The 18217-nt window shown below is 41.5% G+C and overlaps 1 protein-coding gene across 8 annotated transcripts in view; it reads left to right on the top strand.

Moving 5' to 3' along the window:
- TJP2 (tight junction protein 2) overlaps positions 1–18217 on the top strand; it is a 127955-nt gene that overhangs the window by 11721 nt on the left and 98017 nt on the right. For 4 of the 8 annotated variants that reach the window (XM_086415436.1, XM_086415439.1, XM_086415442.1 and 1 more), the window contains exon 2: positions 17489–17609. The exons of 3 other annotated variants lie outside the window; for them this stretch is intronic. Coding sequence is in view for 1 of the 5 variants with exons in the window: in XM_086415434.1 (XP_086271560.1) it covers positions 17451–17609 (159 nt within the window). In the remaining 4 variants the exon portion in view is untranslated. Of the gene's footprint in view, positions 1–17435; positions 17610–18217 lie in introns of those variants that run through there. One more of the 8 variants, XM_086415434.1, reaches the window with a different exon arrangement.

Genomic DNA, 18217 nt, shown 5'->3' on the forward strand with positions numbered 1-18217 from the left:
TTCTTCAAGTTCTCCTGCTCCTCATGGTCACAGCTCAGCTTGTCATTTGCTTTGGACCTTCCCTCCTCTTTCTCTGTCTTGACAGATAATAGCCCAACAAGCTGCATTTCTTTCTCATGATGGAGTTGCATCATCTCATTTCCTCTCGTGAGTGTTTGGGACTACACTTTCACTAGAGACTTTCTCAATCTGACATCACTAAGATGACCTGTCGGCTCTGCTTTTCTGTTCTCTTCTGCAGCATTGGTGAGAATTGATTTTTCTCTCCATCTGGGGTGGTGAGATGCATGCTTGGTTTTGGAATTTTAGCCAGTTCCCTCCTGGATCTTTGTGCCTGGTCATCAACATTGTTGACATGCCCCGATTCCAATTTGTTACCTCATTCTCTTCTCCAAGAGAAGCTTATCTCTTTTAAAAAAAGTTTTATTGAAATATAGTTGATTTACAATGTTGCATTTTATATATATATATGCTTTATATGTTTTTAAAAATAATTTTTAAAATTATTAATTTGTTTTTTGCTGGGCTGGGTCTTTGTTGCTACACACGGACTTTCTCTAGTTGTGGCGAGTGGGGGCTACTCTTCGTTGCGATGCACAGGCTTCTCATTACAGTGCCTTCTCTTGTTGTGGAACACAAGCTCTAAGCGCTTGCGCTTCAGTAGCTGTGGTGCATGGGCTTAGTTGCTCCACAGCATGTGGGATCTTTCTGAACCAGGGATCAAACCCATGTCCCCTGCATTGGCAGGTGGCTTCTTAACCTCTGCACCACCAGGGAAGTCCCAATATATATGCTTTAAAAGATTTTTTTCCATGATAGTTTATTATAAGATATTGAGTATAGTTCCCTGTGCCATACAGTAGGTCCTTGTTGTTTATCTATTTTATATACTGTATCAGATCAGATCAGATCAATCGCTCAATCGTGTCCGACTCTTTGCAACCCCATGAATCGCAGCACGCCAGGCCTCCCTGTCCATCACCAACTCCCGGAGTTCACTCAGACTCCCGTCCTGTATAGTAGGGTATATATGTTAATCCCAAACTCCTAATTTATCCCTCTCTTTCCCCGTCTTTCCCCTATTTTATTTTTTATGTCTGTGGATAGAAGCTGATCTTGAGTGAGCTTCTCCTAGTCCCACCAGACACTTGATCTGACTTTGCAACACAAGCCCTAGATGCCATTTGGAGATACCAAGTCTTTCCCAGTTGTGCATAATACTTTTACATGAGATTTAACTTCTTCCTCTTGCATTTTGTTGGGTGCAGCTTCCAGAGAACAGATCATTCTCACAGTACCAGATGCTGGCTCATCTTGAACATGGAGCATTTTTCTTTTCCCAGTTGATTTGCTGTAAAGCATATATGCTAGATCAAAGCACAGGCTGGACATGTCCAGGCAACCCCACTTCTTCTGGGCTTTTGTCTTTTTCATCTCACTTGATGAGAGCTTTTCCTCACCACCCCCCCACCCCCCCACCCCCCCCACCCCCCCACCCCCCCCACCCCCCCCACCCCGCTTTAGGCAGCATTATGGATTGAATTGTATCCCTCTCATTCATATGTTGAAATCTTCACTCCTAGTACCTCAAAATTGATCTTATTTGGAAATGAAGACTTAATTGAAGTAATCAAGTAAAATTGAGGTCATTTGGGTGGGCCCTAAGCTAGTATCACTTGTGTCCTTATAGGAAGAGGAAATTTGGACACAGACACATACAACACAAAGATGATATACAGACGTAGGGAGAAGATGGCCATCTATAAGCCGAGTAGACAGTTCTGCCTCGCAACCTTCAGAAAGAACCAATCCTCTCAACATTTTGAACTTGAACTCCCAGCCTCCAGACTGTGAGATGTAGATTTCTGTTATTATGGCACCAGTCTGTGGTCCTTTGTTACGTCAGCCCTCGCAAACTAATACAGTCAGAATAAGAAATTCTGCCTGGAACCCAGAGAGATGTTAACACAGCAGCTGTCACATACACTCCACCGTCTCCCACTGATGTCCCAGGAAAGCAGGATGGGGGATCACATCATCAACTTCTGCCTTGAACTCTGAAGTTTCTCCTGGGTTTACCCAAAGTACCCCTGTGGGGCAGGATGACACTCCTCCAGGGGCCCGACATTAAGGCTCTGAAACCAGTTTGACCACAATACTGTGATCACTAAACAGGGCTCTGCTCAGAACCAAACCTGTGTCTGATGGCCAGGCAGTCCACCACTGGAGAGGACTGGGTCCAGGCCTGGATCAACGTGGAACTCAAACCCCCCAGTTGCTGGCCAGGACTCCTTCTTAACCTTTGATTAATCTTCTTGATGGCCCAGGAGACTCACCCCTATCCTCTGCACATGCCTAAACATGTAATTTGAATTCATTTTGGTTCTACTTTAAACAGAACATATTTGAGACGGCAGAAGAAAGAGTAACCTAGCCCTGTCTAAGGGGTTCAACTAAGGAGAGCCTTCTGGAAGAAATGAAGACATAGCTGATTAGCAAGGAAAAGAACACACTTACATAACACATATGCTGGACATTACACATGCTAAGTGCTTTACATGTAAAAACTGATTTAGCATTTTTTAAAAAAAAATTCTCTATTATTTCTTTTTTTCCCTTCTGCTGCTGCTGCTGCTGCTAAGTCACTTCAGCCATGTCCGACTCTGTATGACCCCATAGACGGCAGCTCACCAGGGTCCCCCATCCCTGGGATTCTCCAGGCAAGAACACCGGAGTGGGCTGCCATTTCCTTCTCCAATGCGTGAAAGTGAAGTCGCTCAGTCATGTCCGACTCCCAGCGACCCCATGGACTGCAGCCTACCAGGCTCCTCCGTCCATGGGATTTTCCAGGCAAGAGTACTGGAGTGGGGTGCCATTGCCTTCTCTGTTTTTCCCTTCTAGTTTTATTGAAATATAATTGACATATAGCACTGTGTAAGTTTAAGGTGTACAGCGTAATGAATTGACTTATATACATCATTAAATGAGTATCACAATAAGTTTCGTGAACATTCATCATTTAATATAGATACAAAATTAAAGAAATAGAAAAAAATTGTGATAAGAACTTTAGAGTATACTCTCAACAACTTTCATAGAAAACATATAGCAGTGTTAATTATATTTATCATGTTGTACTGTACCTTGCTAGTACTTATTTGTAACTGGAAATTTGACCTTTTGACGGCCTCCCCTGACTCCCACCTCTAGTAACCACGTATCTGGTTTCCTTTTCTATAAGTTTGTTTTTGAAGAATAACTTACCTACAGTGCTGTGCTCGTTGCTGGTACACAACATGGTGATTTGGTATTTCTATATATTTCAAAATGATCACCATGTTATGTCTAGTTATAATGTCACCATAAAAGATATTACACAGTTATTAACTATATTTCCCATACTGTACATTTCATACCCATGACTCATTTATTTTGCAACTGAAAGTTTGTGCCTCTGATTTAGCTTTTAAAACAGGCCTGTGAGGTCAGTGCCATGATTAGCCTCACTTTACAAATAATGAAACTGAGGCATAGAGACATTGACTGACTTATCCATGATCACTACAGCTAGTTAGTGGTGGAGCTGGACTTCAGTCCTGGGTGGTGAGGCACCCCAATTGATGCTAAGGAAGTTGAGGGCACTTGTTGGCAGGTGAGATGTGAGATTGTGTGAACTGCTCTCCAGCCAGGGCTTCCCAGGTGGCTCAGTGGTAAAAAATCCGCCTGCCAATGCAGGAGATGCAGGAGATCCCCTGGGTCAGGAAGATCCCCTGGAGTAGGAAGTGGCAACCTACTCCAGTACTCTTGCCTGGAAAATTCCATGGACAGAGGAGCCTGGAGAGCTACAGTTCATGGGGTTGCAAATCAGACAGGACTTAGCGACTGAGCGCATACACTGTCCAGCCACTGGCCACAGACTGCTGGATCTCCATACTTCACACCTTGTGTAGTCCCTACCAAGTTCTGGAGCTTCTGTCCCTTTCCAAAAGTTGCAGAGCAAAGGTGACTAATATCTTCCTAACCCGATGAATGGCCAAGCCCTTCTTGATTTAAACCAGCTCCTGTCAGTGTTCTAAACTTTGTGCAGTGCCATTGCTCATCTGCTCCCAAGCAAGAGATCTTCTAGAATCCTGCAACTCTAGGTTCAGAGTAGAAATGTAACATGAACACAATTTCTTTTCCATTTTCTTTCTTTTTTTTTTTTTTTTTGGCCACACAATGTGGTTTGTGGGATTTTAGTTACCTGACTAGGGATTGAACCAGGGTCATGGCAATGAAAATGCTGATCATAACCACTAAGCCACTAAGGAACTCTCTCTCTCTCTTTTTTTTTTTTTGGTATAATTTTTACAACATTAATAAGGAGTGAATTTCCCTCATATAAGGAATTTAAAATTTTTTTTATCTTTTAGGAAAGAGGGTACTTTTAGAATTACTTTGTATTCAAGTTATTTGAGAGAGATGGTCTGTTGGCTTTTAATTATTCAGGCTCAGACAGTAAAGAATCTACCTGCAATGCAGGGGACCTGGGTTTGATCCCTGGGTTGAGAAGGTTCCCTGGAGAAGGTAATGGTAAACCACTCCAGTATTCTTGCCTGGCAAATCCCGTGGACAGAGGAGCCTGGTGGGCTACAGTCCTTGGGGTAGCAAAGGGTTGGACACGACTGAGAGACTAACACTTTACTAGCAGAAACTAAAACTTTACTAGCAACACTTTACTAGCAGAAACTAAAAATCTGTGAAATATGGTAAGGAAGAACCTCCCCAGTTGGTGAGTAACACCTAAGCTGGGCCCCTTTCCTCTGCTTCCTACAGCAAGCCTGGGGACACTATTTTCTCCTTTTTTTTTTTTTTTCTTGGATAGTTTTCATTATTTACTCTAGCCCCTGGGTTCCTGTACCCTTTAGTCAGTCTCCCTGCTTTCCCCACAAAACCACTCACCCTTGGGCTTTCTTTTGTAGCTTCAGGGAAGGAACAGAAGTATGTAAGTACTCCTTATGCTTGCCTGCAAAGAAATAAGGATTTATGGAGGTTTATTGAAGAGCTATTAGGAACGGGGAAAAGACAGAGGAGATGGACGGAAGGGAGGGAAATACAAATACATCATCTCATTTATTATTTAAAGCCACCCCTGCGTGTGGTCTTCCAGCTTTAAAGATAATGAAATAGGTTCAGAAGGGTCAAGTAACTTGTTCAGGGTCCCATGGTGTTAACAGCAGAAGTGGGATTCAAATTAGGTCTTCTCATTTAAACTCAGTTCTCTTTTCCTGTGTCACGGGGTTGGTATGACTGGGCCCCCCAGAATTGGGTGAGGATGACTTCAAGGTCTCATGCTGGGAGAGCCAGGAGGAGGATGCAAGAAACAGGAAAAGCAAGAAGCAACTGCTGCTGGGGGCTGGGCAGTGGATTCCTCAGGTAGATACTGGGTTGAGTCAGGGGACAGGGTTGAAAGGACAGATTTGGTCATGGTATAAACCCAGTACAGTGCATTTTGAGACTGGCTGTGAAGAGAGAAGTCAAGTTTGAGCTGACAGGGAGGTGGGTGTTAAATCTAGGAGAGGCACAGTTTTGAACTCTGTAATTCTTTTGCACTGTGTAGTCTGTTTTTCTAAGTGTTCTAGTGGCTCATCTGAGTAGCAAATATGTAAAAGTGTATTTTAATGAAGCTATTGGGAGTTGGCAGGGATGAAATGATGCCTTAAGTCATAGTTTATTTTGTTTGTAGTAGAGTTAAAAAAAAAAAAAGATGGTTTCCCTGACTCTTCTACTTTTAGTTAAGGCTTTTTCCAGCTCCCTGTAAAGCAAACCACACCCTGTATAACAGCCTGTTTGGGGCATTAGTTCATTTCCATTTTTATACTTCTAAAACACAGGAACAGTTAGAATACCCCGTGAAAAAGGATGTCCACTCTTTTCCTCCAGCAGGAATTAAGTAGACATCATCAGTTCAAAGGGAAGGTCAGCCTTATCTGTGAATTTGTATATCCAATTTTAATCATTCAGAAAGAGAACTTGAGCATCCTGATTTAAAAGGTTTTTGGATCATATATATTTAACAATTTATAAAAAATAAGTGATTTTCAATCAAATAGTTGTAGTTATAAAGAATTTCTAGAACTCTAGAAATTGGAGTTAACCAAGTAAATGAAAATTCCAAAGACTTTCTAGAATTACAAAGAAAATAGCCATGTAATTACATATCTGTATATAATTGAAAATATTGGGGGACGGGGGTTCCAGAAAGTTCCAAAAGGCAAAACTTGAGTTTTCAATCCACACATATCTGTATGTATTACATACATATTACACATTTTGACTAAATTTATTTATTTTTTATGTGTTATTGTCCTCATGTAGTATTATGAGGGAGTTCATACAAAGATGACAATTTTTAAAAAAGAATAGAAAACTGAACAACTCATTCATGGAAGAAAAACAAGTTCTTTCTAGTTACTTGCTAAGGGAGAATTCCTAATAAAAGACAAAACTTTAATTTTGTATGAGATCATCATAGATAATAATCACTTTGTAAGTTATGTTAAATGCATCAGAAAAACCTATAGAAAATAAAACTTTAAAACATGCCATTTTTAAAGTATTGTGTCAGTTTCATTGTAGTAAAACAGCTCCCAACAGCTAACAAGTTTAGCTTGCTTTTTTGTTGTTGGTAACTCAGACTTCATTTATTGTTTGAGAGGGTTGTGTAGTAATTTTTATTGCACGTCATTAGGAATACAAATTGTTAGAACAAAGACTGTTGTGTAAGTATAATTACACCATCCTGTATGATTAAATGAGGGCTGTATTAGAGCTTTTTTGAGCAGTGACAGCTGTAGCCAACTAAGTTCAGCCTGTAAAAGAATTCCAGTGACTGACTGGTACTAATTGTTTGTAGAACAACCAGTGGGAGTAATATTCATGAATACTATGAAAATGAAATGTTTCAAGACCAAATGGTTTGTCCTTTGTCTTCACTTCTTACTTGTGGTCAGTTATAGTACAGTATCCATGGGAGATTGGGTCCAGGACCCCCAAGGATATTGACACCCAGAGATGCTCAAATACCTTATATAAAATGACATAGTATTTGCAAACAATGTGCAACCCATTCTTCTGTATGCTTTAAATCATTTCTAAATTACTTATAATATCTAATAGTGTAAATGATGCATAAATAGTTGTAACTACAATGTTCAGTTCAGTTCAGTCGCTCAGTCGTGTCCGACTCTTTGCGACCCCATGAATCGCAGCACACCAGGCCTCCCTGTTCATCACCAACTCCCAGAGTTCACTCAGACTCAATGTCCATCGAGTCAGTGATGCCATCCAGCCATCTCATCCTCTGTCGTCTCCTTCTCCTCCTGCCCCCAATCCCTCCCAGCATCAGAGTCTTTTCCAATGAGTCAACTCTTTGCATGAGGTGGCCAAAGTACTGGAGTTTCAGCTTTAGCATCATTCCTTCCAGAGAAATCCCAGGGCTGATCTCCTTCAGAATGGACTGGTTGGATCTCCTTGCAGTCCAAGGGACTCTCAGGAGTCTTCTCCAAACACCACAGTTCAAAAGCATCAATTCTTCGGGGCTCAGCTTTCTTCACAGTCCAACTCTCACATCCATACATGACCACAGGAAAAACCATAGCCTTGACTAGACGGACCTTTGTTGGCAAAGTAATGTCTCTGCTTTTGAACATGCTATCTAGGTTGGTCATAACTTTCCTTCGAAGGAGTAAGCGTCTTTTAATTTCATGGCTGCAGTCACCATCTGCAGTGATTTTGGAGCCCAAAATGATAAAGTCTGACACTGTTTCCCCATCTATTTCCCATGAAGTGATAGGACTGGATGCCATGGATCTTCATTTTCTGAATGTTGAGCTTTAAGCCAACTTTTTCACTCTCCACTTTCACTTTCATCAAGAGGCTTTTGAGTTCCTCTTCACTTTCTGCCATAAGGGTGATGTCATCTGCATATCTGACGTTATTGATATTTCTCCCGGCAATCTTGATTCCAGCTTGTGTTTGTAGATTCTGTGTAAATAGTTGTGAATGCAATGTAAATGCTACATCCTATAGTTGCCAGAGCTAGGCAAACTCAAGTTTTGCCTTTTGGAACTTTCTGGAATCCCTCTCTCCCAATATTTTCAGTCCAAGGTCGGTTTTATCTGTGGATAGTAATCTATGGATATGGAGGGCTGACTATAATATTATAATCGGGAAGTGGAGGCTCATAGTCTGTTACTGTTATTGGAAAATAATTTAGCGCTTATCAGTTCAGGCCTCTCATCAAGAGGGAAATTGAGGTTTAGAAAGCAGTTGAAGGGTTAAGTTACTGACCATGAAACTTTTTTGCTCATACACCCCATCAGATTTTTAAGTATATTCTATAATATGTATGAGTATATAACTTTATATACTCTGGGGACTTCTCTGGTGGTTAAGATTCCAGGTTTCTACTGCAAGGAACACAGGTTCAACTTCTGGTTGGTAACTAAGATCCCACATGCTGTGTGGCCAAAATACACACACACACACACACACACACACACAGAATTATACTTTTATGTAATTTAAAATATATTAGTTCCAAAAGCAAACATTACAAATATTTAATAACAAATGCTCAAACTAAAATTTTAATGGACAAGAGACAAAAAAGAAATAGATGGTTTAATATTTTCTTTCCACACCCCAAAGATTGTTGGTATATGCACCCACTTTGGAGACCACTGTTTTAGGTCCCTTAGATTTAAAAAAAAATGAAATTTGCTATCAAGAAAGATTTTGTGGAAGAAGAGTTCACAATTTAGGGGACATGGACTTGGGACACTTATTAATTGTGAATGTCTAGGTTAGTCAGAAGTATTATAGGACGATGCTCCTCGATTTTACTTCCCTTCTGTGTATGCATTTGTTTAGATAAGTAGCAGTAGAACTTACATTGCATTAAATAGAAAATAGCTTGAAGAAGTGGTCAAGGAGGCATGTAAATCAGAACTCTTTCAGAATAACAAAAACTCAATTAAAACTGAGTTTCACAAAAATGAATTCATTATCTCAGTAAAAATGTACCAGATACCTCCTAGCATGGTCAGGCATAGCTGGATTCAGAAACTCAAGCGATGTCATCACATTTCTCCTCATACTGTTTTTCTTATTAGCTAGTGGTGACCCCCTCCTCTACCTGGTGGGGAGCATGATTGCCAGCAGCTCTAACTTCCTATCAGCCCTGGTTGTCAAAACCGGTAAAAGGAGGACATTTCTCTCTGAAAGTCTTATTTTCATCCCAGGGAAGGCTAGTCCACCCAGTCTGGGTCCTGTGTACCATGACCCATTAGATGGACCCCTATGATGGAGCATCCACCTTTACCCCATGGAAAAAGGGTAAGAAAAGTCCTTAAGGCTAAGAGGAGACATTTAAAAAAGGGAGAGGGTTAGATTCTGAATATCTTCTAACAGCCTTATTTTCATGCTAGCAGAGCTCACCCATGCTGGGTTTTAGAGGTAAAGGTATTTTGGGACTTCCTTGGCCATCAGTGGTTAACATGTTGCCTTTCAATGTAGGAGCATGGGTTCAATCCCTAGTCAGGAAGCTAAGATCCCACATTCCTCTGGCTAGAAAAACAAAACATAAACCAGAAGCAATATTGTAACAAATTCAATAAAGACTTAAAGATGTTCCACATTAAAAAAAAAAAACTTATAAAAAAAGATAATTAAAAAAAAAATTGTCTCTCAATTAGTCTTTGCTTTGCAACTGACTCAAGCAAAAAGTTTATAGCATGTAGAAATGCATTCGGAGAAGGCAATGGCAGCCCACTCCAGTACTCTTGCCTGGAAAATCCCATGGACGGAGGAACCTGGTGGGCTGCACTCGGTGGGGTCGCTGAGAGTCGGACATGACTGAGTGACTTCACTTTCACTTTTCACTTTCATGCACTGGAGAAGGAAATGGCAACGCACTCCAGTGTTCTTGCCTGGAGAATCCCAGGGATGGGGTAGCCTGGTGGGCTGCCGTCTATGGGGTCGCACAGAGTCAGAAACGACTGAAGTGATTTAGCAGCAGCAGCAGCAGCAGAAATGCATTACCATAAATGACAACTGGAACTCCCTTCTTCAGTGTCAAATGCAGTCTTTTAGAGAGATGTATATTTGTAGACAGAGAAGGCGATGGCACCCCACTCCAGTACTCTTGCCTGGAAAATCCCATGGATGGAGGAGCCTGGTAGGCTGCAGTCCATGGGGTGGCTAGGAGTCGGACACAACTGAGTGACTTCACTTTCACTTTTCACTTTCATGCACTGGAGAAGGAAATGGCAACCCACTCCAGTGTTCTTGCCTGGAGAATCCCAGGGACGGGGAGCCTGGTGGGCTGCCGTCTCTGGGGTCGCACAGAGTCGGACGCGACTGAAGCGACTTAGCAGCAGCAGCAGCATATTTGTAGAAGGAGCAGATCTGCTTCTGATTTTAGTTCACCCAGAGGCATGCAGGCTTTTTGGATCAATTATTACCAGACCTTGAGATAAATCACCTCCTGTGCCATTAGTACTTGAAGGATTAGTGGCCTCAAAAGATTTATGTGCGGATTAATTGGGGAGTGTACATTAGATCGCTACATTTAAAACCACCATCATCCTGCAAATCATTTTCATTAGTGCTTTATTCAAAATTCTCTAGCCTTATATAATACTGACATTGCAGGGAAATCTGAACAAGGCTTTTATTTATTTATTTATCTGTGGTTTGGCCTTGGCCTCGCCCCCATGCCTTACCCCCCACAGTAGAGTTTAATAGCACTGGCTGGGGATGCACTGAGCATCTAAAAGTAGAGCGGCTTCCAGTGTTGCAAAGATTACTTCATCTGCTTCAGCGGAACACTGCCCCAAATGTCCTTGACCTTGTACTGAGAGGGACAAGATGAGGTACAAGAAATATATGACTATTCTGGAAGCAGCAGTGGGCATCACTCCACTTAACAAAAGAGAACTTCTACCTGAGAGCAGAAGACACGTGAACCTTTGGCAGCAACCTGGGTAAGCAGAGGAGACCAGAAGGTGCTTTGTGTGTGTGTTTGGGGGCCCAGGTGGACTCAAGGGTCATCCCTCTCATGAGGGTAATAGATGTCGAGTTCTTCATTGGGAACTTGTTTCTTTCTTTTCTTTTTTTGTAGTTAACCTCCCATTTGTTTAATTCTCATCAGAATTTTAAATAACACTACTCCCCAAAGCAATTTATATAAATATCTTGTTTATCATATTCATTTTCTAAGCACACTACCTTTTTTTTTTTTTTTTATGGCTAAAGTTAAACTCTATTTCAAGTTCAGCCTGAAGCTCGGATTCCAAATTTGTGTTGTCTCAATAAATGCAGATCGTTTCTTCCTGGCAGATATGGTCTACCCAGACTGAATTAAAGTAGTTAGTAATGAAATTAATGTATAATTTTCTAAGGAAATTCCTCATCTAGCAGTCAAGAAGATGAAGGAATGCATGTGTTTTGAGCCCATTTTTGCATTCAGATATTTTAATTTTATGATTTTGAAAAAATTTTTACATGGTCTATTAATGTAGCAGTTCTTGAAAGGAAGTAAATTGTGCCTCATTTTTTTTCTGACAATGCAAGTATTTTTCTGACAGAAGTGTACATGCAGACTTTTTCAGGTAATTACTTCTCTTGAAGCAGCAGTCTTTTCTTCAACATGTCTTTCTTCAGAGCCCCCCCATCACCCCCCCCCACCCCCCACCTCCATCTACCAGTTGAAGAAGGGTTAAGAGGCTTCAGTTCTGATTTTCTTCTCTGAAGTCCCTCTTTTGTGTCTATTACATGTTGAGAAGTTTAACTGAAAGTTCCTGTATGATGCACATGCAGGGACTGAATTCAGTTTTTAAACTGAACAAGCCAAACACTTGGCATTCACTCAGGGATCAGCTTGAGGTATCTGTGTAGCTAATGGTATTTCTTTTTAAAAGAAAATAGAAAAATAAATAAATAAATAAATAAAAAGAAAATAGTCTCTAGCTTATTTTTATCATATAAACAATATACATTCAGAAATATAGAAGAAAAATTGTGATCCATAGTTCTACCTTCTGAAAGGTGGAACTTTTAGAAGTTCCTATATAATGATTTAAGTCAGTAGTTCGCAAGGGAGGAGGTGCAGTGGCAGAAATTGTCCCCTAAAGGATATTTGGCAATTTCTGGTTAGAGTTTTGGTTGTTCCAACCCTGGGAGGGTGGAGGTGGTACTGGTATCTAGCAGGTAGAGACCTGGGATGCTGCCCAGCCTCCTGCAATGGACAGGACAGCACTCCCTGCCTCCCTCCCCAATCCCCACCCCCCATGCAATAAAGAATTATCCAGTGCAAAATGTCCATAGTATTGCATAGTATTGCTGTTGAGACACTTGATTTAGGTAGATCCTCTTTGACACTACAAAGTAGTTTTTATTGGAAACAAACTAGATGTTTCTTTGGGAAATTTCAGAGGTGCTTTAGAATGGAATCCTGAGGCAGCAAGATGATGATGATGATGATTTTGCTGCCCTGGTGGCTCAGATGGTAGAGTCTGCTTGCCAGTGCAGACGAGCTGGGTTTAATCCCTGGGTCGGGAATCTCCCCTAGAGAAGGAAATGGCAACCCACTCCAGTTCCCTGGAGAATCCCCATGGACAGAGAAGCCTGGTGGGGTCCCCATAGTCCATGGGGTCGCAAGAGTCGGACACAACTTAGTGACTAAATCTACCTACCTACCTGAAAGTAAAAGGAAGTGTATATATGTGTAGAGGGTGCAAGAGGTATAGAGTGACCCTAGGAGAGGTGATGTGGGTCAGTGTTCAATGACGGCTATGGGCAAAACATGTTGTAATGACCCAGTTGTGATTCTTCAAGCAGCCCCTAGAGATTGGGCATAACTCTTTGTCCCAAAATGACAGAAATGGGAGGACCTTTTGTCAAGGATGGCAGGCAAGCTTCATATATCATGCCAAAACCTGTTGATGGGTAGACATCTGAGAGGATCAAGTTAGGGAGGATCCCCAGGCCAAGTATGGAATATTGTGAATAATGAGTGATACTTGTTCTAGACATATAATTTGGAGAACTGGGAAACTGCAATACACATGCTATATATCTTTGCCATTCCTTAGTTATAATTTAGTCTTCAAATTTTACAAGTGTGAAACAGCCTCATTTGAGTCATCGTGATCGAAGACTTAGCCCTCAGACAGCAACTGGATGTTCTTAGTTTCTGGCTCAGGACCAGTCATTAAAGGATTCACTCTAAACAAACATGCATGACTCAGATGTATAAATTGACTGCCACAATATTCATTTCTTTTTGGAGATAACCTTTTCCAGCCATCAAAATGAGTAAATGCCCTAGGTAGAACCACCTCTGGTTATCCTCAGTTTCCCAAGTCTAGCCAAACAGAAGTCAAAGCATTCATTCCAAAGTGATCCTTAATAAGGAGAGTTGAGTGTTCCTCTTTTTTTTTTTTTTTAATTCCCTTAAAAAATTTTTTTTGTTTAAGCCTGATGAAATATCTCTGCATCGCAGGTCAAGATCTTCCTTATAATACTTTGAGTTCTTTGAATATACGTGGACAAAAGAGTATTTTGCTGATCCTCATTTTTTTGTTTGCTGACTTTATCACTTGACACAGCCTTTCTGTGGACATATTAATATCCTTCACTAACCTTGTAGTAAACTCTCCTTTCTTGGCATCTTAGGAGGCATCTTATTTCCTACTGTTTAATTTTGTAAATAAGTTCTAAATCCTTCAGTGGCACCTTGATATCTTATTTCTCGCCCTTTAATGTGCATATAAACCACTCTATTAAGATGCAGGTTCTAATGCTGTAGATGTGGTGGGGCCTGAGAGTCTGCATTTGGATATGCTTAAAGGTGATACTTGGAGAAGGCAATGGCACCCTACTCCAGTACTCTTGCCTGGAAAATCCCATGGCAGAGGAGCCTTGTAGGCTGCAGTCCATGGGGTCGCTAAGAGTCGGACACGACTGAGTGACTTCACTTTCACTTTTCACTTTCATGCACTGGAGAAGGAAATGGCAACCCACTCCAGTGTTGTTGCCTGGAGAATCCCAGGGACGGAGGAGCCTGGTGGGCTGCCGTCTATGGGGTCGCACAGAGTCGGACACCACTGAAGCGACTTAGCAGCATAGGTGATACTGTCAGTTTTGGTGATACCCACCCAGTGGATGGTCCATGACCCACACTTGGAGGAACAAGCATCTAGAGCCGCCCGTTCCATGATATCCTACTAGTTCCCTCTTGACCTCACAGTTCTCTGACCTTCCTAAAAATTTACCCTCTTTGCAGCTGTTAGACATGTCAGTGGTTAGAAGGTAGGTGATAAGTTGTGCTTCTACGGAGGTAAATCTGCCGACAAGCATTCTGACTGGAGATTTCTCTTGAGCTGGTTGACTAAATAGTGGGGCCAATATTTCTTCCAAGGGTTCTGTCCCTTTCATTCTTTTCCAGAACTATTCCAGTTGCTGCAACATACATGTAACACTGCATAGTAATTATGAGCAGCTCCTTTTGGGTTTAGAACATAATTGGAAGTCAGGTCATGATTGAGTTTTCAAGACCTCAAGGAATTCTTTCACTACCAGCTCCTTCCTCCTTTTAGTACTTTGTCTTGCTTCTGCAAACAGAGCTGTGCTGGGGCGTCTACTCTACTAACTGTAATCATATGATAGGTCAAAACCAGCTGCCAACCAGTTGACTGAATGTTGCAAGTTTATTGAAGCACAGATTGGATAACTTGCACATGTGTTTATTGACCCCAGTCCCCAAGACGATAGGTACACTGGCAAATATTTTGCCATTGCTTACTTGGTTTTAAAATAGCCCTAGGACTTCCCTGGTGGTACAGTGGAGAAGAATCTGCCTGCCAATACAAGGGACATAGGTTCAATCCCTGGTCTGGAAAGATTCACACGTCGCAGAGCAACAAAGCCTGGTGTGCCACAACTACTGAGCTCACGCTCTAGAGCCCGCAAGCTGCAACTACTGAAGCCCATGTGCCCAGACCCTGCAAAAGAGAAGCCAGCACAGTGAGAGGCCCGTGCGCCACAACAAAGAGTAGCCCCACTGGCCACAACTGGAGAAAGCCTGTGTGCAGCAACCAAGACTGTGTGTAACCAACAATAAAAATAAATTATTTAAAAAATAGCCAAAGTAGAGAAAAAATTTTTTTTCTCTTAAAAAAATTGACGTCCAGGGACTGCCCTGGTGGTCCAGTGGTTAAGACTCCATGCCCTCAACGGAGGGGACATTGATTCAATTCCTGGTTGGGAAACTAAGATCTCACATGGTGTATGGCATGAGTTGGCATCTGATTACTGAGCCACTTACGGATTTTCCTTTTAAAATTTTGTGAGGTTTTCCAGCACTAACTCATGTTACCTGACAAAAATTTTACATATTTGTCAATACTATTGAATACCAAGTGTATTTAGTTTTCTTCCAAGCTTTTCCTTAATTTAAAGGTAGCCCTAGTCAGTGTTGGAGAAGGAAATGGCACCCCACTCCAGTATTCTTGCCTGGAGAATTCCATGGACAGAGGAGCCTGGCGGGCTACAGTCCATGAGGTGGCAAAGAGTCAGATGTGACTGAGCGACTACCACTAGTCAATAGTTTGTATTTCAGAAATGGCTGATTGTTATTTGAGGTTCCTATATATGTCAGAAACTTCAGGCAGTATCATAAAAGATAGTTAAAACCAGGATGTTGTCACAATGCAGAAAACTGACTTAATTCAAAAGCAAGCCATTTCAATGAAAGAGGCAAAACTCTCTTTGGTATCGATACACATAGGAAAATTTCATGCTAAGGCCCAAAGCATAAGCAAGTCCGTCTTGATTTGCTGGGCATTTATTAATTGTGGGAAGTAATAACAGAAACGGCACATGGGCCGGGCTCTAATCCTGCTGCTCGCTTTGTAGGATATCCAGATGTCCCTGCATTAGCCTGTGCCCACATTTCCTGCTGGTCCTTGGAGAAGGGAAATGGGTCTCCTGCCTGCACAAATAAAATGGACACTCTCTGATTTCTGTTCCATTGTGTAGGGAGTGTTTTGCACAGATGCCACAATATCACTTTGTCTAGCAGACAGAGGAGTATGTGCGAAACTGGAGAGAAGCACATTCCTCCTCCCACTGAATGTGTCCCCATATGAGGCTGCTGCGTTTCCAGCCCCGCCCAGAAAGGAGCTTGCCTCTTGTGCTGTTTGAAAGGCACAGGCAGGATGCATAAAAATGTCCAGAAAGCATTTTCTTGGATTGTCTTGGGATGAGGGGTTAAAATAAAAAGTATCTGCCATCTTTTCTGATTGGGGGAAACCCACATGTATAAATATAGAGACAAGCCAGTATTGTAATTCCCTTTTAGTTGAAAATGTTTTTTCTATTGTATACCTTAAAATGGTGAATTTAAGTTAAGTGTATTTTACCAAAATTAAAAAAAGTTTTCCCTAGATGTTTTATCACCTGCTGGGTATTTTTTTTTTAACCTAAAAAATGAATTTTTTGTTTGTTTGTTTATTTTGGTTGTACCTTACAGCATGTGGGGTGTTAGTTCCCTGATTAGGGGTTGACCCACTCCTCCTGCATTGGGAGCGCAGAGTCTTAAGCACTGGGCCCCCAGAGACATGACATGACGTGTGTGTGCTCAGTCGTGTCCAACTCTTCGTGACCCCAGGGACTATAGCCTGCCAGGCTTCTCCGTCCATGGGATTTTCCAGGCAAGAGTACTGGAGTGGGGTGCCATTTCCTACTCCAGGGGATCTTCCCGACTCAGAGATCAAACCCACATCTCCTGTGTCTCTTGCATTGGCAGGCAGATTCTTTACCACTGTGTCACCTCTGGACTGCCAGGAAAGTACCCCCTCCCCCCACCAAAAGTGAATTCTTTACTTTTTTTTTCTTTTTTGAAGAACAGGACAGCAATTGCAGTCCTAGATATATAGCTGAGAGAAATGAAAGCTAGGTCCATGTACACATTTGAGCGTAATAGCTAAAAAGTGGAAACAACCAACCCAAATGTCCATCAGCTGTAAAGTGGATAAGTAAACTATGATATATCCATACAATGGAGTGGGTTCTGACACAGGCTACACCCTGGCTGCAACTGGAAAATTTTATACCAAGTGAAAGAAACCAGTCACAAAAGATCATGTATGAGTTCATTTATATGAAATCTCTAGAAGGGGTGACTCTGTAGAGACAAAATTAGATTGGTGGTTGTCTACAGCTGGGAGGAGGAGGGGGGAATTGGAGGATTAAATGGTTTCTATTTTGAAGTAATGAAAATGTCCTAAAATGGATTGTGGTCATGGTTGCACAAGTCTGTGAATATATTGAAAGCCATAATGTAGGTGGGTAAACTGTACAGAATGTGAATTTCAGTGTGTTTCAAACATCTCGCCAAACTGGGAATGACCGTGCTGAATTTTAACAGTAGTGTCTTTTTCAGGGTGCGAAGTACTACCTTGCTGTCATCTCCTTGTGAGTGGGATTGGCATCCCAGCTGCACCTCTTGGCACAAGGGCTCCAGGAAACACAGACACGTGCCAACAGACAGCCTGCTTTACCCGGTACTTGCCTTTTGGTCTCTCATCAGCTTAGTTACTGGCCTAGTTTGATTAAATAATTTCACACCCTACAAGTCAAGGCCACCCTATTCGATGTTGCTGGTAATGAAATTGTATAATATCCAAGAAAATTGAATTGTAATGGCCTGTTTCCCAAAGCTGAGAAAGATCTTACCTGCATTTATGGTCTAGGTCTAACCCTCATTATTCAGAATAAATGCATACCAAGGTATTTTGATGTGTAGGGTTTATAAGTCATTCTGGTAGGTCACATTTTTTCCATTATCTTCAACATAGCAAAATTATATAACAGTGGAAAGTGCTTTGCTGAAAATAAAAAAGACATCAGTCACACTGGCTTCTAAAGATTAATTACGTACAGGCTTTTAGAAAAAGGGCTGAGTATTATCTATTGACTGATTCAGTTTTAAGTACGAATTAAATGGGATTTACAAGGTATTAAATTCTATTTTGACAGATGCTAGGATGTATTTGTTCTTAGTTACACTTTAACCCCTGGTTATAGGCTAGTCCATGGCTGCTAGAATGGGGTTAGAATTTTTTTTTTCATGTGTTTCTTTCAAAATTCCTGTCTGTTTAAACTTGAGGAC

Source organism: Bos grunniens, chromosome 8, assembly GCF_055505025.1.
Source record: "Bos grunniens cultivar Pamir isolate PY7600 chromosome 8, Bosgru_T2T1.0, whole genome shotgun sequence".
In the NCBI taxonomy this organism is placed as follows: Eukaryota; Metazoa; Chordata; class Mammalia; order Artiodactyla; family Bovidae; genus Bos; species Bos grunniens.